At 51.4% G+C, this 15,894-nt stretch overlaps 1 protein-coding gene across 1 annotated transcript; it reads left to right on the plus strand.

Annotated features, from left to right (window-relative positions):
- The first annotated feature begins 175 nt into the window (after positions 1-175).
- On the plus strand, positions 176-15,812 carry Tmem43 (transmembrane protein 43). Its single transcript, XM_021638256.2, has 12 exons — positions 176-372; positions 3,837-3,986; positions 4,848-4,982; positions 5,375-5,469; positions 6,266-6,315; positions 6,569-6,638; positions 7,500-7,570; positions 8,781-8,902; positions 9,115-9,189; positions 9,839-9,940; positions 12,481-12,598; positions 14,007-15,812. The coding sequence occupies exons 1-12, from the start codon at positions 361-363 to the stop codon at positions 14,207-14,209; spliced, it is 1,203 nt and encodes a 400-aa protein (XP_021493931.1). The 5' UTR covers positions 176-360; the 3' UTR covers positions 14,210-15,812.
- The last annotated feature ends 82 nt before the right edge of the window (positions 15,813-15,894 follow it).

The raw sequence follows: 15,894 nt of genomic DNA on the forward strand, positions 1-15,894 counted from the left end.
GCGCTGTTCCTCACCCGAACACTACATTGACCGACAGCCCCTGCGCCCCTTCAAAGAAGCTAATACTACGTTTCCCAGAAATAGTGCAGCGCACGCGCACTAGTGAGGTTGCGATTTTGCGGAGAAAATGTCCGACGGAGGACTACATTTCCCAGCAGACCGTAAGATGCGCAAGCGCAGACAATTTGCGGCCAAGGCGGGGCGGTAACTCCTGTCCTGAGACCTGCCTGGTCCTGGATTCTACACGGAGTCTTGCAGCTGGCTCTGTAGCAGGCAAGAGGTCACCAAATTCTGCGTTCCGGTCTTCAGCCCAGTTTCTAGTGGAGCAGAGCGAGACGGTGGTGGCGAACCGGGCCCACCATGGCCGCGAACGTGAGTGCTTCCTGGTCTCAGGGTCACACCATCCTCCCTCCCGCTTCCCCCACCCCCGGGTCCGCGCTGCGTCCTTCGGCTGCGCGACCCCAGTGGGTGCGGCGCCCCTGATCTCCCTGAGAGATCACCCACCCTCAGGCTGCGCGCGTTTGTGGGATACCCCCTTAGTCGAGTTCGCTCGTGCACGGCTGTACCTTCCACCCATAGTTTCTTGTCTGGGACCCTGGGGATACGAAACTTGTGGGACTTGGGAACAGAAGGACGAAGGGGAAAGTGTTCGTCGGAGGGCTGGTTAGTGAGGCAATCTTGCCTCACTGTCCAGCAAAGGCTGCTTTGGTCTCCGCGCCCTAGGGGGCGTGTACTCCTAGGCTGTGATGCTACTGTAGCAGGACGAGCCTGGCTGGATGACCAGGAGCTGGATGACCAGGAGAGGGAGGCTTTTCTCTACCGTCCGGTTCCTGGTGCGCTGATTTGGTTAGAGACTCTGGCTGAGGATAGTTCCCCCCAGGCCTATGACCTCTTCCTACTGCAGCTAGTCCTTGGGAACCTTCCTAGTGAATCCTAACATTCATTCAACAAACGGAGCAGCTCCACCGGCTAGGGAACAGGGTGTGGGAGAAGCTGGTGACTCACCACTGCCTTTGGCGAAAGCGCCTCTGAAGCCAGCTCAAGGAGCACAGCCAGCTCCAGGCACACCCTCTCTCCCTCCTTGGTAGAGTGCCATTGCTGTCCTCTCTGGACCTGTTACACCCTCTTCCCAGGCCCCTCCTCTGTCCGGCAAACCCCTTCTTCGCCTTCTACACCTACTGGAAGGCCAGAGTTTGTTTCACCCACTGTCCAAGCAATGTCTGCTTGGCACAGTGTCCGGCCCTGGAAGGGGAGGAGAACCAGAAGTTAGGAACGCTGCACTGTAGCCTGAGAAGGCAGCCACCAGCCTGACAAGAGCAGGTGGGCTCCTGCTGACCTCTGTCGTCAGCAGTCAGCATCGTATTTTACAGTTCCCCAGAAGAAGACACCTGCTCTCAGCCAGCTTATCATGTTACAATCAGCCTGAGAAGGTACTGATGCGGTCAGGCTTTGGAGTCAAGCCTAAAGGCAAATCCGAATGGTTCTACTCTAACTTCTCTGGGTTCACTCTCTCATGGGATCAGTTATGTTGAAATTTGAGGAAGGTTGCAGGGTCCAGATGCCTGGTACACGGGAGGTACTTAATCCATTGGGGGAAAAAAAATCACTCTTATAGGCTAGTATACACAGTCCTGGTAGGCAGAGACCAACTTGGATATGTTCCGGTCTGACTGTCACGCCAACATAGACACAATGAGATATCTTCAGTAGCCATGCCTTTGTCCTTTCATTGTTACTTTACTTTCCTGGGAAGACTTGAACAAACATTCATTCGTGTCAGACAGGATAACTGTAGACCAAAGGAACAATTCTATCAACTCTATCTTGGTGAGCCAAGGAGGTTATTGGGCTTACTTGTAGGAGCATGGGCATCACCTCACACCAGCATGGGTAACCACCTCTGGAAAGCTGCATAGATGGAGGTATGCCACTCCCCTTTAGTTAGCTTTCTGCCTCTGGTACACTCTGGCAGCATTACATATGGCTGGGGATGGGACATAGGAGAAGGTGAGTGGCTGGAATCTCGGGTGAGGATATAAAGACCCTCTTCCACTCTTCCAGGGAACATGCCTGGTCAAGTGAGGGGCTCATTTGGGTAATCAAAGCTGTTCTGATTTCAAGATGGCAATGGCTGTGTCATGCCAGGGACAGAGTACCAGAGCATCTATACAGTAGCTGAGCCACCAGGCAGGGTAGGCAAGGAAATCTTAAGGGTGGAGCAGAGGTACCTGAACTAAGCATAACAATTGTCCTGTCGGGTAGGTATTATCACCAGCAAGTGAGGAACCAGTCAGTACCAGAGAGGTGGAGCATGTTACCAGGATCACACAGCAACAGAGCTGGGATTCCAACCCTGGTGTGCAAGTTTCTAGGCCCAGTGTGTTCCCGCCTATTGCTTCATTGCTTGTTGATTCTGAGCCCATTATGCTGGAAGTGGAATGTGTTACTGAGGATACAGAAGTGTGTATATACACAATTATATACCTACACTCATATAGGTGCCCTTTCCCACTTCACCCTCCTCCAGCTGAAGGAACATCTTCCTGGCCTCCCTTCCTTCCAGGCCATAAGGGGAGCCAGCAGGAGCAGAGATCTCCTTTTCCTGCTTCCATTTCTGCAGCTCTAATTATAGTTACATGATGAAGAAGACAGTCTAGGGTAGAGGGGTCTACCTGAGTTGAACACCCATTCACTATTTATAAACTATTGATCTAGGCAGATCTCCCAAGCAGTGAGTCTCGATTTCCTCATCTGTGAAATGGGGTAGTGGTCGCCTCTTTCCCCTTGAGCCATGACAGGCCTGTAACAGACGAGTATGCCACTGTGGGCATCTTGCTGGCTGATGGTCACCTTCTTGTCTGCAGTGATTGTCACCGCTGAGGTTTAGGTGCTGTATTCTGGGTGCAGTGGAGAACAGCCAGGAGAAGTGGCATCAGCTATATTCAAAGATGCCATCTCAAATCCATCCTCTGATCATGAGCAGGAATGGACCTGGCTCTCTGAGGTGCCTGCCAGGTGACCACTTTGTATCTCTGCAACTTTCATCCACACCCACAGCCTGGGTGGCAGCCCCAGTTTCAGTTATGGAGAAATCTGATAATGTTCCTATTAGCTGTAACTCCCACAGGTGCCTATGAGGCCCTGGTATGGAGCCACCACCCCAGCCATTGGATTTTTTCCCCCACTTTACCCACGAGGAAATGGAGGGACCATAGCTAGTGGGTAGCAGAGCCAGGATTCAGGCTCAGCCTCTGCTCTTGGTGATGAAGCACTAGACATCCTTCAGACAGTAGCAAGCTGGTTGAAGCCTGCTCCACTGACCTGTGGCATGTGGCCTATGGGAACCTGCCTGGGCATGCCCATCAGCTCTGTCTCTAAACAGCCATCCACAGCCAGAGAAGATAGGCTGCTGCTCTACACCATTGCTCCATAGCCCTCTACAGAGGGCACCCTTTCTATGCCCCCTTCTCCAAATAGCCTGTCTTGATTTCCTAGCTGGAAAGTGCACCTAGCACAGAGCCCACCTTTCATTGGACACTCAGCGAAGCCTCCTGTTAGTTCTTAGATCCAAAAGGCCACCTACCACGCTCTCAGCACAGCACAGTCCTCAGGAAGCCCAACCATTACTTCTCCAATTTAAATAAAATTACATTTCTCACTGCTTTGTAAATAGCTTGTTGGCATCTTAAACATTTGCTTAACATATGGTCCAGAAATTCTGGGGGGATAGTATGGCTGACCCCCAATGTCTATGAGGAAGAGAGGTTCTTCTGGGAAATTCCTTGGATATCAAAACCCTTTCTCAAAACTCATCGAACTATCAATTTTCCCCTCAGTATTCCAGCACCGGCAGCAGGAGAGAACATGTCAAAGTGACATCTGACCCCCAACCAGGCTTCCTAGAGCGGCTGAGTGAGACTTCAGGCGGGATGTTCGTGGGGCTTATGACCTTCTTACTCTCCTTCTACTTAATTTTCACCAATGAGGTAAGATCCAATGGCTGGGCTCGGAAAAAAAGGACGTAGGTTTTACAGGAGGGAGAGGGGATGCTGAGGTAATGAGGTATCTTTCTGTTGTGACATACCTCAGTGTAAGCCAGAGGAGCAGTGAGTCAGTTCACACACCTGAAAATGTGCTTCAGGCATGGCTGCACTCAGGTAGTCGTGCTGGGTTACCAGGAACCCCTGCCCCTTTATTGTGATATTTTTCCTGGGTAGCCCTTTCCCTGTAGGGGCAGATCTGGCCCCAGCATTTCCAGTCTCATATCCAAGCACCTTAGACATCTGAGAGAAAAGGGGGAGCCATATCTTTTTTCATCAGTTTAGCAAAAGTTACAGCCATCTCTCAGGTTCTTGGCTAGGTCTCAGTCTTTTGAACCAGTACAGGATTCAGCCCCACCTGGACTACATGGCCTAGGAGGGGAAGAGAGTAATCAAGGGATTCTAGAAAAGGTTCCCTGCCACCCTAGGTTCTCCCAGACATCTCTTTCAGCCCAAGGCCAGGGGTCTTTGGGTGAGCCAGCTGAAGTGTGTCAGCTAAGCTGAGAACACATCTGGTTGGTCAGGCCTGGCTCACATGATTTAAACAGTGGTTCAGACTAGCTTTGGTAAGCTCCATGCATTGGGAACCAAGGGAGTGAAAGGCAAGTGGAGGCACAGAGCTTTTCCTAGCTTCAGGCTGAAATTGTGGGGTACGCCTGAGGAAGCAGGAACCCTGGGATCTAGTCTTGAGCCTGCAGTTGCTAGACCTCAGCATCTCTGCTCACTGAGGCCCACCCTCCCTGTGCCCACAGCCAGCTGTCAAGCAGCACCTGAGTTGCTGAAATCTTCTCTTCTACCCTCTGACAGGGCCGCGCACTGAAGACAGCCACCTTGCTTGCAGAGGGGCTGTCGCTCGTGGTGTCCCCTGACACCATCCACAGCATAGCTCCAGAGAATGAAGGGAGGCTGGTGCACATCATCGGCACCCTGCGGACTTCCAAGGTAGGCTGGGTGGGTGGCAGTTGCTGACAGCGATGGCTCCGGGCTGGGCCGCACACACAGACCCATATGGGTGTGATGTACCCTGTGGCTTGGGTAGAAAAGTCACTTCTCAGTGTCCCCTGTGCTAATGACAACAGTCTCACAGCCCTGTGGTGAGAGCATCTCAGATTATAGTTAGTACACAGATGGTCTGATGGTCCAAGCTCAGCTGTTGTCTGAGCTCAGGGTCATGGGCATTGTGTTGAGAGCTAAGGCTGGAAGCTTCATGCTGGTCTTCCTCACCCTCACTTCCAGTCCTGCCCATCTTTGTTTCTCTTGCAGTTAAACTGCTCTGGGCTGGGGACTCTGGACTGCCATGAGCCTGGCCTTTACACTTTTGTTTCTTTTTGAAGCTCTTGTCTGACCCAAATTATGGGGTCCATCTACCAGCTGTGAAACTGCGGCGGCATGTAGAGATGTACCAGTGGATAGAGACAGAAGAGTCCAGGTGAGGAGCCAGGCATTGAGGGATTGGAGGGTGTGAAGGGCTCAGGTGTTAAGCTAAAGGGCAGTGGCTTTCATGCAGATGCCATTTAACCAAATTCAGTGCATAATCTCTGCCTGTCAGAAGAGTGTCAAACCCCAGCATTAGTGCATGGTGACCTTTTATTTGGAGGTAGCAATCATCTAGTGCAGAGTGGGCCAAAGCAGAAATAGGGCTGCTCAGCTTCCTCACCTAGACATTCTACGGTGTACAGCTCAAGGCATGACAGTCCAGGCTCAAATGGTGTCACTAGCATCAGCATGGCCCTCCTACCACCAATCCCTGCTCAGCTTTTCCTACATTGGTCCATCCTCTCACAGAGGGCACAGGCCACTTGCCAGTTAACTCAGAGCCTGTCAGAAGGCCCAAGGGCAGTCTCAGAAGCCAGAGGGAATCACTGGAGCCAGGACCGGACTCAGCCCGCCTGAATTACATGGCCTGTGAGAAAAGGTCAAGGGGTGCTGGAGAAGGTCCCCTGCCACCCTAGTTTCTCCCAGAGGCTGCAGCTGGATATGTTTGAGCCAAGGCCAGGTGCCTTTGTATGAGCCAACATTAAGTGTGTCAGCTAGGCTAAGAAAGCTTGTCGCTCCAGAGATAGTGTCTGCTCCATGGAGGCTGGGAATTGTCTGTTCCTGAGCTCACCAGGCTTTTACTTCCTGTGGGGAGCTGGTCCTTGAGACCACGTCTGCCCTGAGACACTTGGAGAACAGATGGCCTTGGTTAACTGAGCTGACTCCTGCTAACTATGCTTTTTCTGCAGTGAATACACGGAAGACGGACAGGTGAAGAAGGAGACCAAGTACTCCTACAGTGAGTTCAGATCTTTTGGGTCTTTATCATTCCCAGGACACATGACCTCCATCCTAGCCCAGGCTGGCAATGGTTGGCAGTACAGTGGGGCTGCCAGTGGGCATGTGTGGAGGGCCACAGCACCAGGCAGAGTTTCTGGGTCCTGCATGCCCACGATCCAGGGAGGCTGGAACCAAGGGCCATAGGTGTTAGTAAAAGGATGCTGAGGCTGCTCTTAAATGGTCTGAACTGTCCCTTCTTTCTCTTCATGCAGACACAGAGTGGAGATCAGAAATTGTCAACAGCAGAAACTTTGACCGAGAGATTGGCCACAAAAACCCCAGGTGAAAACTTGTTCTGGGCCTGAGTCCAGGCTTGCTCACCCTTTCAGGCTCCAGCCTCAATTTCTTATCTGAGTGATAGGTTTAATTAACTCTTCCCAGTGGGTTGGCAGTCACACAAGATGCAGTTTTAACACCAAACCCCGTGTTGGCACCAGGAACACATATCAAGGTCTGGTCTTTGCTGACCCTCAAGTTAACACAGGCCTGGTAAAGGACTGAGAGGTCCCTTTTTGCAGCGAAGTACCTCGTTACTGTTAGCCCAGTTTGGGGGCTCTAGGAGTAGTGGCATTTGTTATAAGCTTTGTTAAGATTCCTCAGGAGGAAGTCACTCTGTGGCATGGGGTGAGAACAGTGTTGTAGCACTGGGCTTGGCTAGATCATATGGAGCCATGGTCCAGGTTGAGCCGGGAAGATGGTCAGTGCTTGGAGGCTGTCCAGGCTGGCAGCGGTATGATGTCCAGAAAGGCTCCATTTTATGGCTAATAGAGTGAGAAAAGCTGGGGGTCTGGGTAAGAGAATATAAAGTTCTCAGTGAGGGTGCCCAGCCCAGAGAGGGAAACAGGTGTCCTGGGGGTCATACTATGCCTAGATTTGCTGGATCCCCTTCCTGGGTGGGGACTGTACCCAGCACATTACAACTCAAAAGGTGACCAGACAGCTCTACAAAATGAGTCCAGGACAGCCAAGGCTACACAGAGAAACCCTGTCTCAAACCCCACATAGACCCATCCCGCAAAAAAGGAAAAAAAAAAAAAAAGATATTTGATCAGGCATGGTGACACATACCTTTAATCTCAGCACTCAGAGGCAGAGGCAGGCAGATCTTTACAAATTATTGACTGTTCCCTATCTCTCCTACAGTGCCATGGCAGTGGAGTCTTTCACAGCAACTGCCCCCTTTGTCCAAATCGGCAGGTTTTTCCTCTCAGCAGGTAAGTCTCAGGCCTCCTTTGGAGGTGTCTACCCAAAGGTCTTTCTATCCCCTTTGGCCTCTTGCAAGGCTGGGCCCCAGGACCTAACAGGCCCACAGCCTATGGTGGTTGATATCAGGATCCACCTGGCCCCTACCTCAGAATCATACTCTGGGCTGGGGCCAGAGGGAGGCGAGTCCTCAGAGGTAGAAGCCTCGCTCGAGCCAGTTCCTCTGGAACCTGAACTGTTCTAGAGACTACTCCAGGCCCTCCATCCTTGCCACATTTCTGTGCATGTCTATTCTAAGCAGATATTGCACCAGAGAGCTGCCTCAGGCAGCCCTCAGCCAGTAGTTCAGACAAGGCCCTCCCTCCCTCTAACTGCTGGCTCCACCTGTGAGCCCTACCTGGCATCTAGCTATGCCTTACGGAGGTGCATCACAGCCTCTGCTGTGACTAAAGAGAAACCCTCAACATTTAAGGTGGCACCATGACTCATAGTATTTCTGGAGTTCTATCTCTGAGCCTAACCCAGTAGCATGACAGAGGAGATTCTTGAGACCCAGATAGCCAAGCTTAGCCTGGCTGCCCCAACAGCTCTGTCACTCAGCTGGTGCTGTGGTGGAGGGAACTCCGACCAAGATGCAGATAAGTGTCTTCTGAGGAGAGATGGCAGAAACCCAGACCACTCTCAGAATTGTGGCCAAGCCCGCTGAGCAGGAGAGGGCATGGGAAAGCCTTCCTGGAGGAGTTAGTGATTGAACTGGGCTGATTCCAGCACAGGCAAGTCCTGGGGAAAATGGAGAAAAGAGGAAAAGGGCATTGCAGTTGGTATGGTGGCACATGTACTCAGGTTGCTGAGGCAGAAGGATCACAAGTTTGAAGCTAACTTGGGCTACATAGTGAAATCCTGTCACAAAACAAAAAAGAAGCCATGACAGCATAGACTTGTCATCCCAGCACTTGAGGAATGAAGTAAGGTCAAGAGTTCAAGGTTACCTTCAGCTCTAATGAATTTTCAGTCACCATGGCCTATGTGAGACCCACCACAAAAAAAAAAAAAAAAGGTTCAGTCCATCTGGGAGAGCCATATAGGCAAAAGGCAGAGGCTATAGCTGGGTGGTAGCACATGGCCCTGCTCTCTGAGGGCACCAGGATAGTGTCAGATAGGGATAGCAGATCAGGGGTTCTCAGTGGAATCAATGGTTTCTGAGCATTCTCATTCCCTCAGGCCTCATTGAAAAAATTGACAACTTCAAGCCACTGAGCCTGTCCAAGCTGGAGGACCCCCATGTGGACATCATTCGCCGAGGAGACTTTTTCTACCACAGTGAAAACCCTAAGTACCCGGAGGTACATGGACACATGGGTTGCCCAGATAGCAGAGGCCATGGATTCTGAGTAGCACTGAGGGTAGTGTGCAGCAGCTGACACCAGGCTGCACGTGCCCAGTAAGGCTCAACATGGGCAGGACAGTCTGGGCAAAACAGTGAAAAAGAGCCAGGTACTGAAGATTTGATGGGATCGCCATTCCCTAATTCTCTCCACTTCCCTTCCACCCTCAGGTTGGTGATGTTCGTGTCTCCTTTTCTTACGCGGGACTGAGCAGCGATGACCCTGACCTGGGCCCAGCTCATGTGGTAATCTGCTTCCCAAGGGCTGACCCCTATCATCCTTCCGTGGGCCCAAACACCTTGGCATGTGTCCTGGCCGCTCTGTGCCTCACTCATTTATTTGCACAGTCATCAGGCATGCATGCTCTTGGGCACTTACAAAGGTCTGTGTTACCGCAGTGGTCCCTGGGCCCCGTGCTGGGAGCCACACTCCTAGTGGAGCTAGTCCAATCATGGGAGCGCCTTCACCCAGCCACAGCACTTGGTCTTGGCTCCTCACAGCTCATATAGTCAGAACTCTACACCAGGGCCTGACTTAGGAGGCAGACAGAGAAGACTTAGGGCTCAGGCAGCCCTGGTGGAAGGAGTACAGATGATGCAGGCCTGGTCTGGTTACTTGATATGCATGTGTACTGCCATCTCACCTGTTGCCTGCTGCGACCACCAGTCCTATAAGTAGCTCCCAGTCTAGAAGGGCAGCAGGGCCTTTCCCTGTATAGGTCTGCCCCAACACCAGCTTCATCGTAAGCGCCGCCCCATAGAAGCAAGGCAAGACAAGCTCCAGTCTCTTCACCTCCTGGCTGTTGTGGAGTCTGAGGGGTGGGCTGTGGGTCTCACCCTGTGCCTCTGTCCCTCAGGTCACCCCACTCAGCTCTAATACTGACTTCTCTGACAGGTTACTGTGATTGCCCGGCAGCGTGGTGACCAGCTAATCCCATATTCTACCAAGTCTGGGGACACCTTACTGCTCCTACACCATGGAGACTTCTCAGCTGAGGTGAGTTGCTGCTGCCTGTGTGGGGACAGGCATCCCCTGCCCTTCTTCCCAGTGCTATTTAAGAAGCCCCACTACTAAAGGTCATGGCCAATGCCATATAGCAAGAAAAGGAAATGGGATAGCAGCCTCCTATGTAAGCAGGGCACTGAGGACTGACAGTGCCCTCTCAGGCTGTCAGCCTTGTGGGAGGAGAATAGTGAGAAAAGCTAGGAAGTAAGGATAGGAGTGTGGGCAGCCATGCTCCAGAGCAATGGATTTCTAGCCATTTTGGTGGCCAGGGCCTCTGTGGTAAGCCATTTTTGTGGAGGCCCTCAAAATGGACAGGTCCACCCTAGAATAGTCGAGTCAGGCAGAAAAGGGTTCACTTTGTAAGTAGGCACCAGACGAGGCCACTCTGAGGTGCCTCTTCTTCCTTCAGGGGCACTATGGAGGGTTTGGAGCTGCAGCATCAGGGCCATGTGAGTGAGGCGATCGCCCCCACATAGCTCCCACAGTCCCGTGGATGTGCCTTTGGGAAGGGTCATGCCTTACCCAGTGCTGAGAAGGAGGGATGCTGATTCTCAGTTCTGTGCCTTTAGAATAGAGGCACTGTTGATTCTAGCTCTTGCTGGTGGCCCAGAGGATCATTGCTTGGGCCTCCCTGTGTGTCTTAAGCAGGTAGAGGGGTGGTTAAATCCAGAACAGCCAGCAAAGGCCAATGGCACAGCTGACTCAGAGCATAGCTGTGGCCTTTCTGCTGCTATTACTGTGTGCTCAGCTGCCTTCTGTCCTTGCGTCCAGCCACAGCCAGTAAGGTACAGTGTCTGGGCCCAAACTGCTCCTTTTACCTGGCCAAGATAGGGTGCGGTTGGTCTGTTGTTGAGGAGCCTGGTTACCAGGCTCAGGGTGGGGCTACTCCCTCCCAGCCTGGGCTGACTCACCCTAGGGACTGCTCTAAAATTAGGAAGCCTCTCTCCCAGGGCTTTGCACAGCTACTGGTTTCTAGCCTTGACAGGCAGAGTCTCATGTCTCAGAGATGACCTCCAGAGAGTGGTGGGTGGGATGTGTGGCCAACGAGCCTGAGAGGGAAGGTTTGACTAATAACAAGCAGGCAGGCACACAGAACTGAGAAGAAGGCTGGGCCTCAAAGTCAGAATGCTGGGGCTTCATGGTCTGAGGAGTTCAGGGCCCCCAGACCACAGCACCGCTCACAGGCCTGACAAGCCCCTGCCTAGTCCTGGCTCTGTCTCTCACCAGCCAGTGTCTTACCCTCTCTGAACCCATTTTCTCATCTGTAAAATAAAACATTCTAAAACCACCACTTTCACCATCCCCATCTCATGTGGTAGCACAGGCATATCAAAACAGCTTTCAACTTAACTCCCTATGGTGAGGCCATGGAGTTTTGTCACACCTCACAGAGCCTCAGCTTCCCGTCTCTGTAAAATGGGGAAGAAGATTCTGATTGGATTAAGAGTCAGGTCATTGTGCTTGTAAACAACAGGGCAGTGACAGCTAAATACTGAGACAGGTAGTATCTATCTTAGTGTATTGTGTTAGAGATTGGACAGTCAGAGTGCTGTTCAAAGGCTGGGAAAAACTCTGAGAAGAAATAGCATCTAAGCCAAGACTGGAAAACAGTACAGAGTTGCTGAGCTACTGTGGACAGTCTGCCCATGACAGTACAGTTGACCTGGCCTCACCACATGTGGCCCAGGTCCAGGCGGAGTGTCAGAGGTGGTGGAGCTATGGCAGTTGCTGTGAGAATGAGGTGGGGGGAGGAAACAGCGAGGCCAGCAAGGCTAGCAAGGCTGATGTAAGAGCCCAGTGAGGAATAGTGATGTTGTGGATCGTGGTAGACAGTGGGGAAACAGCTGACAGAGCTTGCTTGTATTGTGAGGGGACAACAGGCCACACCTGATACCCAGGTTTTGGCTTGTGCAAGTAGGTGGGCAGTAGGGTTATGTGCTGCCATGGAGAAGACAGAATCAGGTAGGGTGGGGCTCCGAGTCAGTGCTCAGCATGCCATGAGAGTGGGACAATGTCTAGGAGGCAAAAGGAGCTGGGCAGTGTGGCCCAAAAGCAGTGCGGGTATGTAGTGTTATGTTTCAGTTACAGGCGCATGGGGTGCATGGGAGGTCCCGGGCAGAGTGGATAAAGCAGCCAAATGATGCTAGGATTTACAGGCCAGGAAGAGAACCAGGGACAGCAATGGGAGCAGAAGGCATAGCCTACAGAGTATGAGTGACACAGTCGGGGTCAGGGGTCCTACAGCCGAAAGCAGTGCCCTGGGGTTGAGGGCTAACACAGCATGCATGCTCATACTGTCCACTCAGAAGGATGGGAAGTGCCCCCATATGGGACAGCTGCGGTGGGGAGGATGGTGACCTTTTGTTCAGGTGAGACCATAAGCCATAAAGATCTCTTTTTCCATGTCCTTGAGCCAGAGCAGGCAGAGACTTAAACACAAGTGAGGGCTCTGTAAAGAAATGATCAAGGGCACCCCCACACCCCCACAATGCATGGCCTGGGTCCTTATACCATGCCACCTTGTTCTACAGGAGGTGTTTCGTAGAGAACAGAAGAGCAATTCCATGAAGACATGGGGCCTGAGGGCAGCTGGATGGATGGCCATGTTTATGGGCCTCAACCTCATGACACGGATCCTGTACACCCTGGGTAGGTGTGGAAGGTGCATGAGGGAAGGCTACCCTTTTGTACTCTGTGCTTGTCATACTTACTGACAGTAGTCAACCTTTCAGGCTGATGGGATCCTTGAGAAAGATACCAAATATCTGGCCTGTCCTTATGTCCCCCCTGGGTAGCTTTAAGATGAATGAGGGGAAAGGCAAATGTGAGGAACAGGGTGCTCACACCTGTAGAGTGGGAGACTGTTTCTATGATCAGGCCTGATCCCCAAGTGAAAAGCTATGGGCAGGGAGCTTGCCAGGCTATGGTATGAACTGGATCTATATCTGAAATCCCTCAAGTCAAAGTCACAGATATCCCTGTCCTGGGCCTCTTTTTCTCAACCCTGCTTGGGAGTTTCATGTATGAAAATACCCTCTAAAGGCAGGCCAGGTTTGCAGCAGCTAGCATATCTGGAGCCTGGGGAGGGGCTATTCACTTGCCCCGAGTCTGGTATCAGAGATCCCAAGTTTAAGTGTCCCTGTTTGGTCCAAGAGCTGGTGCCCAGGACATGGAATATGCCAGGCTGACATTGTCCATGCAGGATGAAAGCCTGCTCAGAGAGACTCAGTACCAAGACCTCTGCCCCAGTGTGTCCCCATCTAGCCCTCTTGTGGTGCTAGTGGCCTACTGAGGTCTATGGGCTGGGAGAGGTGTGGCTGGAGGACATCCCAGATTGGCAGTAAATGCTGGGGGTCGAGGGAGACATCCTCATTTACAGATGGGAAACTGAGGTCATCATCATCATCTGGACAGCTGAGGTGTGCTCACAAATACCAGCCACATGGTGAGCACATCAGAGAAGGATCTGAATTTAAACCAAACTATCTTGGCCATTGACTGAGGACAGGACAGGCCCTCTGAGTCTCCACCATGTTTGAGACACTCTGTCTGTGATCATTTCTTCCATGGAGGCATGCTGGCACTTCCATTGGAGGGCAGTTGTAGTGTGGAAGGATAATGGGAGCTGTGGCAGAACTGCTTAGTCCTCCCTGTCCATCAGTAGATGTGACCTGCCGAAGCAAGGTGCCAAGGCATAGAACAGTGAGGACAGACAAGCCCTGTCATCTGCAGATTTGGCAGTGGCTCAGAGCTCAGGCTCTGACTGAGCAGTGTAGAGCATCAGTTATTGGCTCTGTGGAAGAGAGGCTATTCTGTGTCTTTTCAGTGGCTTCAGCATGGACTTTGCAGGTCCAAAGCACTCACACTTGGGACTGGGCTGCACAGGAGTGAAGTTGTGGCCACTAGCTTGCTGAGCTTCTCCTCTCCTGGGTGTCCTAAGTGGGTGTGAGGCTGTTTGGCTCTATCTTGTTGACTCTGTCCCTTGAATGGCATAGAGGAGCAGTCTAGCACAGGGAGCAGTGTCCTCAGAGATTCATGGCCTTTCCTTTCCCCACAGTGGACTGGTTTCCTGTCTTCCGAGACCTCGTCAACATTGGCCTGAAAGCCTTTGCCTTCTGTGTGGCCACCTCACTGACCCTGTTGACTGTGGCTGCTGGCTGGCTCTTCTACCGACCACTGTGGGCTGCTCTAATCGGCTGCCTGGCTCTGGTACCCATTATCATTGCACGGACCCGGGTGTCAGCCAAAAAGCTGGAATGAGAGGCCAGGTCCCCATCACCTCTGCCCGGCTCCTCCTGGAACAGGCATCTGCACACCCCATTCTTCAAGGGGCCAGTGTCCACACCTGCATGTAGGGTTTGCTGTTCACAAGCTCACATCTCCACTCCACTTCTTGCCAAATGCAGCTTTGGTGGGCAGAAACAGCCTGAGAATGGCAGCCCCGCAAGTATTGTCCTGCTTAATGCCTTCTCTCAGCTATAGCTGACCTGCTGGTGAAGGGCTCAGCCTTCTTCTCACTGCCCATCCCTCATGCTAAAACCAAGTGCCAGGACTGCTGCAACCACCAGCTACAACGGAAACCCCAGAAAACAGCCATTACCCACTTCTACTGGCCATGGCTCACCAGTAGGACACACCATACCCAGGCTTGGAGAAGGAGATACATCCGAAACCAAATCTCTGAGTAGAAGCTGATTTGGCCTGAAGAAACACTGAAGAGCTTATTCAAAGGTCACTGTCACTGCGGCTGGACAGAGTGCTTCGGTATAAGCCCTCAGGCCTCTGGTTCCGTTACTCCACTTTTTCACGAGACTCAAAACCTTGTGAATGGCTCACTTGACAGTGGCTGTCACTGAGATTAGCTCAGCAGGAATGGTGTTTCAATGGGTATGGCTTTACTGGTTTTAGTTCCTGAGGCCATGAGGAAGCTTTAGCTTTGCGGTGCTTTTGAACCAGTGTTAATGGATTCACTTTGATGCTGGGTTGGTTGGTACTGTGGAGGAAGCACCCCTTTTATCCTCTGCCATCACAGACCACCTCTTCACTTGAAGGTGATTCTGATTTTGTAGTCAGTGTTACAGGAAAAAGCTAGCTTTTCTAAGAGGGCCCATTCACAGTGATCTCTAGTCAACTGAAATCAAGAATCAGGACTGAGGCTTGCTGTAGGAGGCCTACATCCGGCTGGTACAACCCTTTTCTGTGGGAATGCTTTTGACTTTGACACTCCAGCCTCAAGTAGTTGCTGCAGAGTGGTTCTTTTTGCATTTAATGCCCATCATTTTCCTCACCCCAAATAAAATTCACCCATACTAATGGACATTATTTCTAAGTTTCCCTTGCTACTGTTACACCGTTTGAAGGGATGCTTAGCCCTGATGTCATCACGGAGCCTTGGTTTATCCTGTATCTCATTTCTATTTGTAAACTGCCCTAATGGTTGCTATACCAACAACAGTGTGCTTGGTAGCTAAGGTGTCAGAACCCCTGACCCTAGTGAAACATAACAGTCCCTTTCATGTCCTGTGGTGTCTGTGCTTTCTGCTGGGGTTCTTGGTAAAAGTGCAGCCAGAAATGGCTTACTGGGTTTCTGCTGGAAACAGTATTCATTACTGTTCAATGAATGCTGGTGCAATCTCATCTAAACTCCAAAAGATGGTTTGGGAAAACACAGTACAATTAGTGATGGCTAAATATATAATCTTTGGGACTCAGTCTATGTAACCTTTTCTTATATGGGTTTTACCTGCCAGCTCAACAGTGTTAAGAGCAAATTATGAAAGAATAATTTGATGTCTTTCAGAAACCATAAGGTTTGTATTCTTTGTATTAAATTTTGAAATAAATGTCTACCTATCTTTTGGTATAGGATCTTGCCAGTATTCTGTTTGGGGAGATTTTGTTGTTGCATTCCTTCAGGAATTCACTCATTCCAGTCCACTCGGCTC

This window comes from Meriones unguiculatus, chromosome 5, assembly GCF_030254825.1.
Source record: "Meriones unguiculatus strain TT.TT164.6M chromosome 5, Bangor_MerUng_6.1, whole genome shotgun sequence".
In the NCBI taxonomy this organism is placed as follows: Eukaryota; Metazoa; Chordata; class Mammalia; order Rodentia; family Muridae; genus Meriones; species Meriones unguiculatus.